Source organism: Schistocerca americana, chromosome 10 (genome assembly GCF_021461395.2).
Source record: "Schistocerca americana isolate TAMUIC-IGC-003095 chromosome 10, iqSchAmer2.1, whole genome shotgun sequence".
Lineage (NCBI taxonomy): Eukaryota > Metazoa > Arthropoda > Insecta > Orthoptera > Acrididae > Schistocerca > Schistocerca americana.
The window spans coordinates 154,805,062-154,819,624 of record NC_060128.1 but is presented as its reverse complement, the minus strand read 5'-3'; the positions used below and the strand labels follow the sequence as shown (position 1 = coordinate 154,819,624).

The 14,563-nt window shown below is 44.7% G+C and overlaps 1 protein-coding gene across 1 annotated transcript in view; it reads left to right on the top strand.

Annotated features, from left to right (window-relative positions):
• Window positions 1-14,563, top strand: part of LOC124552321 (serine-aspartate repeat-containing protein I-like) — a 202,553-nt gene that overhangs the window by 134,150 nt on the left and 53,840 nt on the right. Inside the window, exon 5 of the mRNA XM_047126593.1 lies at window positions 4,259-4,404. Coding sequence (XP_046982549.1) covers window positions 4,259-4,404 — 146 coding nt within the window. The remainder of the gene's footprint in view (window positions 1-4,258; window positions 4,405-14,563) is intronic.

Here is a 14,563-nt window from a genome sequence, read left to right as displayed (position 1 = left end):
ACTACGACACCATGCAGCACGGTACAGGTTGGACCAACAATATGCTGAATGTACCGCTCGGGATTGGCATCACGTTCTCTTCACCGATGAGTGTCAGATATGCCTTCAACCAGACAATCGTCGGAGACTTGTTTGGAGGCAACCCAGTCAGGCTGACGGCTTTAGACACACTGTTCAGCGAGTGCAGCAAGGTGGAGGTTCCCTGATGTTTAGGGCTCTCAGAACAGAGGTGATGCAAAACTTTTTTTGATGTGTGTGTGTGTGTGTGTGTGTGTGTGTGTGTGTGTGTGTGTGTGTGTGTACATATCTTATCACAGGTCATTATGCAACACACTCTTTCCCGTATGATTGAGTAGATTCTTTATATTTATTGAGCTGCCCCACAATTCAGTCCCGAGTGGCTTAAGGGATTCTTAGTGTGAAAAGTAAAACATATTAAGGACCTCAATACTAAAAATTTTAGTTCACTTCTGTAATGCATAGCATCCTGAACTTAATTAACTGGATATGTTGGTTTGCAGATTGACACAACCCATAATGGTATTAGTGGTGTAATATCTACACTACTGGCCATTAAAATTGCTACACCAAGAAGAAATGCAGATGATAAACGGGTATTCATTGGACAAATATATTATACTAGAACTGACATGTGATAACATTTTCACACAATTTGGATGCATAGATCCTGAGAAATCAGTACCCAGAACAACCACCTCTGGCCGTAATAACGGCCTTGATACGCCTGGGTATTGAGTCAAACAGAGCTTGGATGGCGTGTATAGGTACAGCTGCCCATGCAGCTTCAACACGATACCACAGTTCATCAAGAGTAGTGACTGGCGTATTGTGACGAGCTAGTTGCTCGGTCACCATTGACCAGACGTTTTCAATTGGTGAGAGATCTGGAGAATGTTCAGAGCAGCAGCAACATGGATGCGACCATTGTGATGCTGTAAACAGAACCTGGATTCATCTGAAAAAATGACGTTTTGCCATTCGTGCACCCAGGTTCGTCGTTGAGTACACCATCGCAGGCGCTCCTGTCTGTGATGCAGCATCAAGGGTAACTGCAGCCATGGTCTCCAAGCTAATAGTCCGTACTGCTGCAAACGTCGTCGAACTGTTTGTGCAGGTGGTTGTTGTCTTGCAAATGTCCCCTTCTGTTGACGCAGGGATTGAGACGTGGCTGCACTATCCGTTACAGCCATGTGGATAAGATGCCTATCATCTCAACTGCTAGTGATACGAGGCTGCTGGGATCCCACGGCGAACCGTATTACCCTCCTGAACCCACAGATTCCACATTCTGCTAACAGTCATTGGATCTCGACCAACGCGAGCAGCAGTGTCGCGATACGATAAACCGAAGTCGCGATACGATAAACCGCAGTCGCGATAGGCTACTATCCAACCTTTATCAAAGTCGGAAATGTGATGGTACGAATTTCTCCTCCTTACATGAGGCATCACAACAACGTTTCACCAGGCAATGCTGGTCAACTGCTGTTTGTGTATGAGAAATCGGTTGGAAACGTTCCTCATGTCAGCACGTTGTAGGTGTCGCCACTGGTGCCAACCTTGTGTGAATGCTCTGAAAAGCTAATCATTTGCATATCACAGCATCTTCTTCCTGTCAGTTAAATTTCGTGTCTGTAGCACATCAACTTCATGGTGTAGCAATTTTAATGGCCAGTAGTGTAAAATGAGGGAAAGGCAGCCATCACCTGTAACAGATCGGTGCGTGGAACACAGTAATACGTAACAGAAAACAGCATTCACACTAGCTTGCAAGCACTATCTCTTTTTTCAGCAACAGCACACACACACAACCATGCAGACATCATAATGCGCATTTTCGTGGCCACAGCAAGAGAAGCATTGGCAGTGTGGTGCTCAACACAGTCACGGCTATTGAATATCCAGGCATAACATGACAAAGCGATATGAACTGGAAAGAGCACATTAGGTCTGTAATTGGGAAGGTGAACGGTTGACGTCAGTTTATTGGGAGAATTCTAGAAAAGCGTGGCTTTTCTATAATGGAGACCACATACAAGACACTTTTGTTAGCCAATCTTGGGTACTGCTCAGGTGTTTGGGATCCTCAACACATCGGATTAAAGGGCACATGGAAACAATTCAGTGGTGTGCTGCTCGATTTGTTACTGGTAGGTTTGTTCAACATGCTAGTATCTTGGAAATGTATGAACTCATACGAGGTGTGGTTGAAAAGTAACAGGAATTATTGTTTTTCTTATAGAATCTTTATTTACTCATCAACATCAACTTCGTCTCCATCAAAGTAGTCCACCCAAGATATAATACACTTGTCACAGGGCTTTTTCCTATCTTGAAAGTGCTTCTGGAACTCACTTTTAATGGTGGTGTTCAGCTCTATAGTGATTCTGTTTGTATCTCATCAGTGGTGGCAAAACGATCTCCTGTCATGCTTCTCTTCAGCATCAGGAGTAGAAAGAAGTCACAGTGGGTCAGGTCCGGCAAATACAGTGGCTGTGGCAACATAAGGGTTTTGTGTTTTGCCAAAAAGTCAGGATCACGTATTGAGGGGTGAGCATGAGCATTATTGTGATGCAATTTCTGTGAGTGGTTTTGCCTTAATTCTGGTTATTTTCTCCAGATTGCTACCCGTAAACGATGCATAACTTCCAGGTAGTATTCCTTATTGGCCTTAACAACTATGAGGTAGGAACGCGTGATGTACTATCTGATTCTGATCGAAGAAAATAGTGAGAAGAATGTTCACATCTGATCAGACTTGTCAAGTATTTATCGGTCTTGGCTCTTCACACATTTACATTGGGATGATTGGCCCTTTGTTTCAACTTCATACCCATATACTCCTGTTTTGTCATTTGTTATAATCTTCTTTAGAAGTTCTGTATAACTGTTGACTTCAGTCTGCCTAAACCATCTAAAAAACTTCTTGGCCTGAGCCATAGGCTGTGTTGACATCAGCAACCTTTGTGATAGTGATGTGGCAATTTTCCAGAACAATTTTCTGTACTACTTTCACATTGTCATCAGTAATTCATGTGTCAGGGCATTCAGGGCAGTCAGCATCTTCTCGACCCTCTTTGAAACATGTATACCATTCGTAAAATGTTGTCTAAATTCATAGGAGATTCACCAAAATCAACAATCAACATTCTGAATGTGGTACTGCAAATTATTCCATTTTTAAGCAAAATTTAATGTAAATTCTTTGATCCATCTTTTTTGAAATTAAAAATTCACTCAGCACTCAGAAACATGTATAACCTTTTCAACTGCCACGAAGAAACGAAATATTCAAAACAACTGAAAATGCAGACATACATGAGCAACACATGTACCAACAAGGTAAACAAAATTTAAACTGGATGTGTAAAGCCTGTGAAATTAAAAGAGTTCCATTTCTTTTTTATCACACCTCATATGTGTATCCCTCATTCAGTAATTTCATGAAATGCCGTTGGCGAAGTTTAGAGAACCGGCATTTGTGACCAGCTGCAGAGCGATCCTACTGCCACCCGCTTACATCTCAGGTAAGGACAGCAAAGGTAAGATAAGGGACGTCTGGTCTCATATGGAGGTGTACAGGCAGTTATCATCATCTCACTCCATTTAAGGTACTCTCTGCCATGCGTCATAATCCGGCTTGACAGTATGTATGTAAATGTAGATGCAGGCCTTCACCATTTTTTCCAGTCCGAGCTTGTGTTACAACTCTAATGATTATGTACTCAGCGGCTTGCTAAATTCCAATCTTCTTTACTTCTTCATTTTGTGTAAGCTATATTTTCATATGAGGTTGGAATTTTGAAACATTCTCCACGTGGGTCATCTTCAAGATAAGTTTGACCATGACCAAAATCAGCCACCTATTCTTGGCAGTTGAAAATGAAAGTGTGGTCTTCATATAAACCTTTCCCTGCTATGGATGAACTTCTGTTAGCTGTTAACCTTCCAAAATTGAATGAAAGCCGCACTACGTGTCTATTTTAAAACAATGTAGAGGAAACTTACCAGAGATAAAATTGCTGCTGTCGATACATTATTGCACAACATGTACCCACCAACAGAATAACAGCAAAATTTCAGTTTTATCAACACCATTTCTCTCAAAAGCTGAAAACTTTTGCACTTTGCCATCATAATTACATCTGTGTAACTAAAATGTAACCTTTCTGAACACTTTGTAAACAATTTGTGCACCATATGTGCCAGTATATTGCACTTTTTTTTCTTTTTACAGGTTTTCCCCAAAGAAGAGTCACAACGACACGAACGGAGGCTGCTTGTTGACGACGTTCCATGCAGCCTACCAAAATCAGTTCTCAGAACATATTTTGGAAAATTTGGAAGGGTAGAGCAAATAAAAATACTACCAATGCCCTCCAGGTATAAATATGGCTCCTTAAGTAGGTAACTGATGTGATAAACAGTGCACAGTCACAAGGTCACATGACACTAGCTCTATCTCTCTCTCTCTCACACACACACATACACACACACACACACACACACACACACACACATTGAGATCCATAAATTTCATCATCTAGGAGGTTAAGAGATTCTCATAATTACCAAACCAATGTCAATAGAGTTGCACTGTTTGTACTTGTTGGTATACTTTACAGGCATAGCTTGCAGTGGCTGCTGCTGCTGCTTGTTAATCTATGGATAGTCCATATCCCTCAAAACCCTGTTCATAATTTGGTTTATGGAACACAATGTGTGACTGAATAAATGAGTGAAATGATTACAATACAACAAAATAGTTTGTAACTACAACCAAAAATAAAATCACAAACAACTTTACGATTATGATTAGTAAAAAAATAAATCTTGTGTTAACCTTCGATCACTGATACTCCACCATTGACCAGCTCATTTAATCCAAAGGAAATGTAGATCATTATATTCAATTTCAAAATATGTGACATAAATGGTCGTATCTTTGGCCTTGCCTTCGAAGCTTAAATTCGTTTCATTGACATGGGATTGTTCACTGGAACCATTATGGGATTGCTTTGTCAGACTGTTAAGAATCCTTTTTCTCAGGAACAAGTAGATGACTCATCAAAGCCTACAGTATACCTCCTATTGGCACAGAACCATGAAATGTAGCAAGAAGCAAGGTTTCACAGAAAAAAAAACTGAAAATTGTGAAATTGTAATTATGTCACACAAAAAATATCTTTTTACCATTACAATGTACATTGCATTCGTCATCTATCAAAAGCATAATATATACGCTTAACATTGTCAAGTTAGGGGGTGGTCTAGATTAATTTAATTTAGAAACAGAAATACAACTTCAAAGAACCAAGATCACTATTGTACAGCATTTATTGTGATAAGAATGTTGCCATTATCAGATCTTCTGCAGTACATTTCACTGAGTCTTGACCAGATGCATCACATATGGATCACATTAGAGAACTATGTTTCATGAACATGAGAACAATGGTGTATCAGCAAGTTAAGCATAAAGAAAGTAAAAAATAAAAACGTACGCTATATATTTTGATGAGTTGTTGTACTTCCAGTCCTGCAAAAGCATAAAAGATGAACATTTGCATGTAAACATAAAATGTAAGTTATAGTCATTTTTTAGTATGTTAAGTTTTATTAAATGTTTTATATCTGCATGTGTAAGGTGAACTCTCATGTTCAGGCCAGTCTGAAGAACTACTGTAGAGATTTTGATACACTCTTGGAATTCACAGGACTGATACAAGTTTACACAGAACCCTTAATGTGTGACTCCTATTCACATTTGGCCAGTTTTTTAAATTTTCATGCCTGAATCAGTAAAAATGGAACCCTTAGGGGATCACTTTGTTCTCTGCCTGTCTGTCTGTCCAACTGTTAAGAACCCTTTTTCTCAGGAATGAATAGATGTATCAAGTTGAAATTTATATTACGTACTAAGGTCTGTGGTTGCTAGGCAACAAAAAGAATTTAAGCTTCTAAGTCAATGGAAGGAAAGGATGTGGCCATTCATGTCAGTATTTTAATACTCGCAAACTCATTCCATTCATCAAACCCTATAGTGAACTCCCCACTGACCTGGAATCATAATATTTGGCAAGAAGCTAGGTTTTTATTTATTTTTTATTTACACATCATGTTCCGTAGGACCAAATTGAGGAGCAAATCTCCAAGGTCATGGAATGTGCCAGTACATGAACTTAGAACATAAAAGTAATAACAGATAAAAACAGGTTTCATAGTGCAAGTAAAGGAAGAAATCAAAAATTTGTTAGTGTGTAATTATGTCACTTTTTTCCATTTGTTGTCCATCTATTAAGACACTTTTTCTCAGCACCAGGTAGAGATATCATATTGAAATTCATGTCAAATACGAACATCTACAGTCCCTTGGTGGTGTAAAAAATTTAAGCTCCTAAGTCAACACAATCAAAATATACAGCCATTTATGTTTGATATTTTGATACTCGCAAACTCTCTCATCAGAACTGAGAGGCAAACTATCTGTATACATAACTAAGTTTTTTTAAAAAAGCTGCTTTATATGAGGGTGAGTCAAATGAAAACCTCAAAAATTTTTTATTGTGCAGAAGTGGTACAAAGCTGTAACACTTTTCAACATAATTTCCCCCATGCTCAATGCAAGTCCTCCAGTGCTTACAAAGTGCATAAATTCCTATAGAAAAAAAAAACTCTTTTAGTTGTCCGCGCAACCACTCATGCACCACGTGTCGTACCTCTTCATCAGAACGGAACTTCTTTCCTCCCATTGCATCTTTGAGTGGTCCAAACATATGGAAACCATGTGGGGGCAAGGTCTGGTGAGTATGGTGGATGAGGAAGACACTCAAAATGCAGGTCTGTGATTGTTGCAACTGTTGTACGGGCAGTGTTGGACCTTGCATTGTCATGTTGCAAAAAGACATCTGCTGACAGCAATCCACATCGCTTTGATTAGATTGCAGGCTGCAGATGATTTTTTAGGAGGTCTGTGTATGATGCACTGGTGACAGCGGTCCCCTCTAGGCATGTAATGCTCCAAAATGACACCTTTTTCATCCCAAAAGAGAGTCAGCATAACCTTCCCTGCTGATGGTTCTCTTCTAAACTTCTTTGGTTTTGGTGATGAGGAATGGTGCCATTCCTTGCTTTCTCTCTTTGTTTCTAGTTGGTGGAAATAAACCCTGGTTTTGTCCCCAGTAACGATTCTTGCAAGGAAGCCATCACCTTCTTGTTCAAAGCAACGAAGAAGTTCTTCACAAGCATCGACACGTCGTTCTCTCATTTCAGGAGTCAGCTGCCATGGCACCCATCTTGCAGACACTTTGTGAAACTGGAGCACATCATGCACAGTGTGGTGTGCTGACCCATGACTAATCTGTAAACATGCTGCAATGTCATTCAGTGTCACTTGGCAGTTTTCCTTCACTATGGCTTCAACTGCTGCAATGTTCCATGGAGTCACAACTCATTGTGCCTGACCTGGACGAGGAGCATCTTCCACTGAAGTCACACCATTTACGAACTTCCTATTCCATTCGCAGACTTGCTGCTGTGACAAATATGCATCACTGTACTGAACCTTCATTCGTCGATGAATTTCAATAGGTTTCAAACCTTCACTAAGCAAAAACCGAATAACACGCTGTTCTTCCCTCGTGCAAGTCGCAAGTGGGGCGGCCATCGGTATACTGATACTGCGATGGTATGTGTGTATCTGCACTATGCTGCCACCTAAAGGCCATTCTTCACACTGTATGTAGCATGCTTACCAACTTACAGGATAATGGTGCGAAATTTCAATTTGTTATTACAAATTTAAGGTTTTCATTTGACTCACCCTCGTATGTATGTGTACACAGATTTGATACTTCTTGGCAGATAAAAGCTGTGTGCTCAGTGCACCCATACGATAGTTTGTTTATGAGGGGGAGATGGGGATGAAACTGGGAAGTATGAAGTATTTTTGAAGACTAAAGGTGCAGTAGCCACCAGAAAGATCGCGGGAGGCGCACATTGGCACGACGCGTCACGGACGGTAGTTGCCGCAAGTAGAGTCCCATCCACCAGAGGGCACGCGAGAATTCGGACGTGACCTCTGCCGGCATAACAACAACAACTCTGGCAGCACGGGCCGTGCCCAGTTAGTTAACATTGGGCATGCCTAGGACACAGTTCCGGTCTACGCTAAGTGAAGTGCGACGTAAACGTGAACAGTGTTACTACAAAATTGGCGACGAGTAGGGTCGTTCTTTCGCGTGTTGCGTCGTTGTTCCGGTTTCGCAGCTTCTCCACGGCATGGAGGATTTGGTGCGGGTTTTGGTTGCGCAGCAGACAGAGCTCATGGCCACCATGAAACAAGTGCTTCCGGCGTTGCTCTACCCGCCGTCTGCTCCAGCGCCGTTCCCTCCTCCCTTTCCCCCGTATGACGAGACGGCGGAGGATTGGGACGCATATGAACATCGCCTTCGGCAGCATTTCCAGGCGTTTCGTGTTGCCGATGCGGAGGTATGTCATGCTCTCTTCTTGTCTTGGATATCTCCCTCGCTGTATCAAGTTTTGCGGCAGCTAGTGCCATTGCAGGAACCCTCGTCCTTGTCTTTTGACGCATTGTGTTCATTGCTGTCTTCATATTATCGCCGCCGCACGCATTTTGTGGCGGCTAGGGTCGAGTTCTATCAATGCAAGAAACAGCCCCATCAGTCTTACCGGGCGTGGGCCACTACCCTGCACGGTCTTAGTCGCAAGTGTCATTTTGTCACGGAGCAGTCGCGAGAGTTGTATGCTCACGTTATGGTACGCGACGTCATTGTTCGTTCGGCCCCTGATAGGGGCACATTTTTGTCACTCATCTTGCTAATTATTTATTTTTGGGACATATTTTTCTGATTGTTAGACTAATGACTACCATAGCTTACAACAAAGATATCGTGTGTAATGGTACAAAAATGAACTGTGAAGAATTTATGAACATCAAAGAAATTAACTGCTAATGCTAAATAAGCCGGCAGTTAGAAGACCCTTCCCTCGAGGAAGTCCTGTCCATTGCTCAATCGTATGAAGTCTCTCACGCAACAGATCAACAGCTGGAAGCGTGGTGCGACGTCATGGCGGTTCATGGCGGCACGCCCGCGTCCACTGTGTCCGGGGTGGACGACGTGCGAGCGGTACAATCCGGCCGTTACGGCCGCTCCCGCACGGCGCGTAAACAGAATTCCGGCCGCCGGCCCCTGTTGCCGTCCTGTGCGTCGTGCTATATACATCATGATCAGTCAGAGTGCCCCCAGCGTTGGGCCGTTTGTCGCAAATGTAATAACAAAGGTCACATTGCTAAAGTTTGCCGCTCAGCCTCAAAAGAATCGAAGTAAGCAGATACAGAGGACATGGACGTTGACATTCAGGAAGTTTCATCGGGCCAGGCTCCCGACGTATCGGCACGCAAAGTCTTTATCGAGGTGTCGGTTCAGTCGCGCCGGTTACAACTGCAAGTAGATATGGGCGCGGCAGTTTCGTTATTGAATGCACAAACTTATTCCGACCTTGGATCGCCCCTGTTGGCGCCAGATTACCGGCGTCTACGCAGTTATGGTAAACAGTTCATTCCCCTACTGAGTCAATTCACTGCCGATGTGACTTACAAATCAGTCACTCGGCCTATTACTTTTATTGTTGTCAGTGATGCGAGCTCCGCTAACCTTTTTGGCCTGGATGCCTTTCAAGCTTTCGGTTTTTCTATCGCTGACACCATACAGTTGGTCTCCAAAGATGTTCCCTATCAATCACTGGAATCTTTGATCTCAGACTTTCCAGATATTTTTGAGGAGGGCCTGGGGCGTGTTTCAGATTTTGAAGCTCACTTAATGTTGAAGGCGTCAGCTCGCCCGCGTTTTCTACGTGCGAGGCAGATCCCCTCGGCTCTCCGCCCTCAGGTAAAGGAAGAGCTAGACCGGCTGACAGCCCTAGGGGTCGTTCTTCCCATTTCTTCCAGTGAGTGGGCTTCGCCCCTCGTTATCGTAAGGAAGCCCTCGGGAAAATTACGTCTTTGTGGCGATTTCAAGGCCACCATTAATTCCCAATTGGTGGTGGACACCTATCCTTTGCCTCGTGCTGATGAATTGTTCTCTGCCATGGCAGGAGGCCAGTATTTTTCAAAAATCGATCTGTCGGAGGCTTATCATCAGATACCACTTGATGAGGACTTCAAACGGCTGGCGGTTGTCAACACCCCGTTTGGCCTTTACCAATACCAGCGGTTGGCCTTTGGAATGTCCAGTGCCCCGGCGATATTCCAGCGTTATCTTGAGCATGTCACGTCGACAATCCCTCATTGTATTAATTATCTGGATGACATAATTGTCACAGGCCGCAGCATGAAGGAACATTTATACAAGCTTCGCACCCTCTTTCTCAAATTCAGGTCTGTGGGCTTGCGTTGCAACCAGCATAAGTCAACCTTCTTCCAACCGTCCATTGAGTATGTGGGCTACACCATCTCTCGGCACGGCATCCAGCCACTAGGAAGTTTGGTCCAAGGTATTGTCAACCTTCCTCGGCCTGCTTCGCTGAAAGAGTTACAAGCTTTTTTAGGCAAGATAGCCTATTACCACCGGTTCATTCCCAGGGCTTCCACTATAGCCCGCTCCCTGTACTGCCTTCTGCGCAAGGGTGTTCCTTTTGATTGGTCGCCTGCATGCGAGTGAGCGTTCACCTCGTTGAAGGGCCTCCTCACGTCAGCCCCCTGTTTGGCTACTTTTGATCCCCATAAGCCGTTGGTCCTGGCTACAGATGCTTCACAGTATGGGGTGGGGGCGGTCCTGGCCCATCGCAACGCAGATGGTTCCGAGCAACCACTGGCGTTTGCGTCTAAAACGCTTCGTCCCGCGCAGGCCCATTACTCCCAGGTGGAAAAAGAGGCTTTGGCCATTGTCTACGCTGTTACCAAGTTTCACCCTTTCTTATATGGCACGAAGTTTCAGTTGATCACTGACCATAAGCCGTTAATATCGTTATTTGGCCCCGCCTCTCAGATTCCGGATAGGGCAGCCCACAGACTATAGCGCTGGGCCTTGTTCCTCTCTAAGTACCATTATGACATTCATTTTCGCCCTACAGGACAGCATGCCAACGCCGACGCTCTTTCCCGTCTTCCGGTGGGCCCGGATCCTACGTTCGATCAAGAGGAGATTATGTGTTTTCATTTGGATGTGGCGTCCCACCATGCGGTTGATGGCTTCCCGATCACTAGTTCTCGAGTCGCCAGGGAAACGGCAGCTGACCCGGTTCTCCGGCAAGTAGTTCGCCTCATTCAGCAGGGGTGGTCATCCCGCCCTCCGGGCCTGGCCTCGGATCCTCTTCGTAATTATTTTCTTCTACGAGACCGCCTCTCAGTCTTGGAAGGAGTTTTCCTTCTGGCTACCGATGATACAGCTCCTCGCGTGGTTGTTCCTGCAAGTTTACGAAGGGAGGTCCTCACGTTATTACATGCGGGGCACTGGGGTGTTTCCCGTACTAAAACCTTGGCTCGCAGACATGTGTACTGGCCTGGTATTGACAGAGAAATTGAGCACTTGGTGGCCACCTGTTCCCAGTGTGCGAGCCAACAAGCATCTCCCAGGGCAGCGTTCTCTTCATGGCCGCCGGCAACCCAAGCATGGGAACGTGTTCACATCGACTTTGCGGGCCCGTTTCTCAATGGCTTTTGGCTCATTGTCATTGACGCTTATTCCCGATTCCCATATGTGGTTCCCTGCTCCTCAACCACTTCAGAAGTTGCAATCCAGGCACTAGCAAAAATCTTTTCTGTGGAGGGTCTGCCAATCACCCTGGTCTCGGACAATGGACTGCAGTTTATTTTGCAGACCTTCCAGGATTTTTGTAGGCGCTTCGGTATTCGGCACGTTTTCTCTCCCCCCTTCCATCCACAGTCGAATGGGGAAGCCGAGCGCATGGTGCGCACATTTAAGACGCGGATGAAAAAGTATGTGCACGAATTTCCTGCGGAGGAAGCATTGACGTTTTTCTTGACGGTGTACCAGACCACACCAATGGGAGAACGCAGCCCCGCAGAGCTCCTCCATGGGCGTCAACCTAGGACTCTGATGCACCTCCTCCGGCCTGGTCCTCGCCAGTCTTCACAAAACGGAGTATCTGGCTTTCCACTGGGTATGTCGGTCTGGGCCCGTGGGTTTGGTCGCAATCCATGTTGGATACTGGCGGTGGTCCTGCGCTGAAATGGCCGCCGGCTCTATACCTTGGAGGCGGGGGACCAGGTGGTACATCGTCACCAAAATCAGCTACGTCCACATTCGGGCACCCACCCTCCGACCTCTCGGACACCGGCTTCCCCATTGCCGGCACCTGTGTTGGTTTCGCAGGGGATGTTACCTCCTCTCCCTGCTGTGACTCTGCCGCACTGTGATGGTTCTCAGTCTTGGCAGCCTCCAGTAGCTCCAGCACCGGCATCGCCATCATTAGAGATGCCCCAGCGAGAGCCGGCCCCCCTAGCAGGCCCGGTTTCTCAGCAGGCTGGTTCACCTGTGGTCGGCCCTTCCCCATCGTCCCCACCACTGGGTCTTGCCCATCCCGAGGTGGAACAGGATCCGGAGTTCGACAGCTTGTCGCCCGTTCTGTCCCGGGCTCCGGTTGTGGGACGACAGGGGCCTCTTTGTGTAAGTCACTTCCAGCCGTATTCGAAGGTTCCGGCTCGAGGGTTGGCAGATCCCCTCGACTCCGGCCTTCCAATGGATGTGGAGGTCATCGCTCCTGCCCGACGCTCCTTCTTCCGACGCAGTGGATCACAGTGGCTTCACCCCCTGAAGGAGGAGGAGTGCAGTAGCCACCAGAAAGATCGCGGGAGGCGCACTTTGGCACAGCGCGTCACGGACGGTAGTTGCCGCAAGTAGAGTCCCGTCCACCAGAGGGCACGCGAGAATTCGGACGTGACCTCTGCCAGCATAACAACAACAACAACAACAACTCCAGCAGCACGGGCCGTGCCCAGTCAGTTAACATCGGGCATGCCTAGGACACAGTCCCGGTCTACGCTAAGTGAAGTGCGATGTAAATGTCAACAGTGTTACTACAAAAGGCAACTTGTAAGTAGTGTTAATAAAGCTCCAGTTCCCATGCTGTTGTTGGTGTTGTTGTGGTTTTCAGTCCAGGGACTGGTTTGATGCAGTTCTCCATGCTTCTCTATCCTGTGCAAGCTTCATCATCTCCCAGTACTTCCAGCACTTACAAAGTACATAAATTCCTATAGAAAAAAATTCTTTTAGTTGTCTGCGCAACCACTCATGCACCACGTGGCGTACCTCTTCATCAGAACGGAACTTCTTTCCTCCTTCTGAATCTGTTTAGTGTACTCATCCCTTGGTCTCCCACTATGATTTTTACCCTCCTCACTGCCCTCAAGTACTAAATTGGTGATGCCTTGATGCCTCAGAATACGCCCTACCAACCGATCCCTTCTTCTAGTCAAGTTGTGCCACAAATTTCTCTTCTCTCCTATTCTATCCAATACTTCCTCATTAGTTACGTGATCTACCCATCTAATCTTCAGCATTCTTCTGTAGCACCAGATTTTGAAAGCTTCTAAACTCTTCTTGTCTAAACTATTTATCGTCCACGTTTCACTTCCATACATCGCTACACTCCATACAAATTCTTTTTAGAAACGACTTCCTGACATTTAAATCTAAACACGATGTTAACAAATTTCTCTTCTTCAGAAAGGCTTTCCTTGCCATTGCCAGTCTACATTTTATACCTTCCCTACTTCGACCATCATCAGTTATTTTGCTCCCCAAATAGAAAAAATCCTTTACTACTTTAAGAGTCTCATTTCCTAATCTAATTCCCTCAGCCTCACCCGACTTAATTTGACTACATTCCATTATCCTCGTTTTGCTTTTGTTGATGTTCATCTTATACCCTCCTTTCAAGACACTGTCCATTCCGTTCAACTGCTCTTCCAAGTCCTTTGCTGTCTCTGACAGAATTACAATGTCATAGGCGAACCTCAAAGTTTTTATTTCTTCTCCCTGGATTTTAATACCTACTCCGAACTTTTCTTGTTTTGACTTAGATCTTTCAGTGCTCTGTCAAACTCTTCATGCAGTATCATATCTCCCATTCATCTTTATCTACATTCTCTTCCAATTCTATAATATTGTCCTTAAGATTTGCTTAGGCTTAACCTTTGTTGGGGATAAAGTGTGCATCCATTCCATTGGTTGCCGTTTTGTTTCAGGGGTGTCATACAATACCCCCCAAGTTTCATTCACCGTGACTATCCGAGAAAGAAAACCATCGCCTTCTTCATTGTAGCGTGTCAAAAATTGAAGTGCACTGCCCATCCGTTGTTTTTGTGTTGTTCAGTAAGAATTTTAGTGATTTAGTACTCTGAGGTTGTAAATGTTTTATTCTTATGTTGCTTATTTAGCATTAGCAGTTAATTTCTTTGATGTTCATAAATTCTTCACAGTTCATTTTTGTACCATTACACACGATATCTTTGTTATAAGCTATGGTAGTCATTAGTCTAACGATCAGAAAAATATGT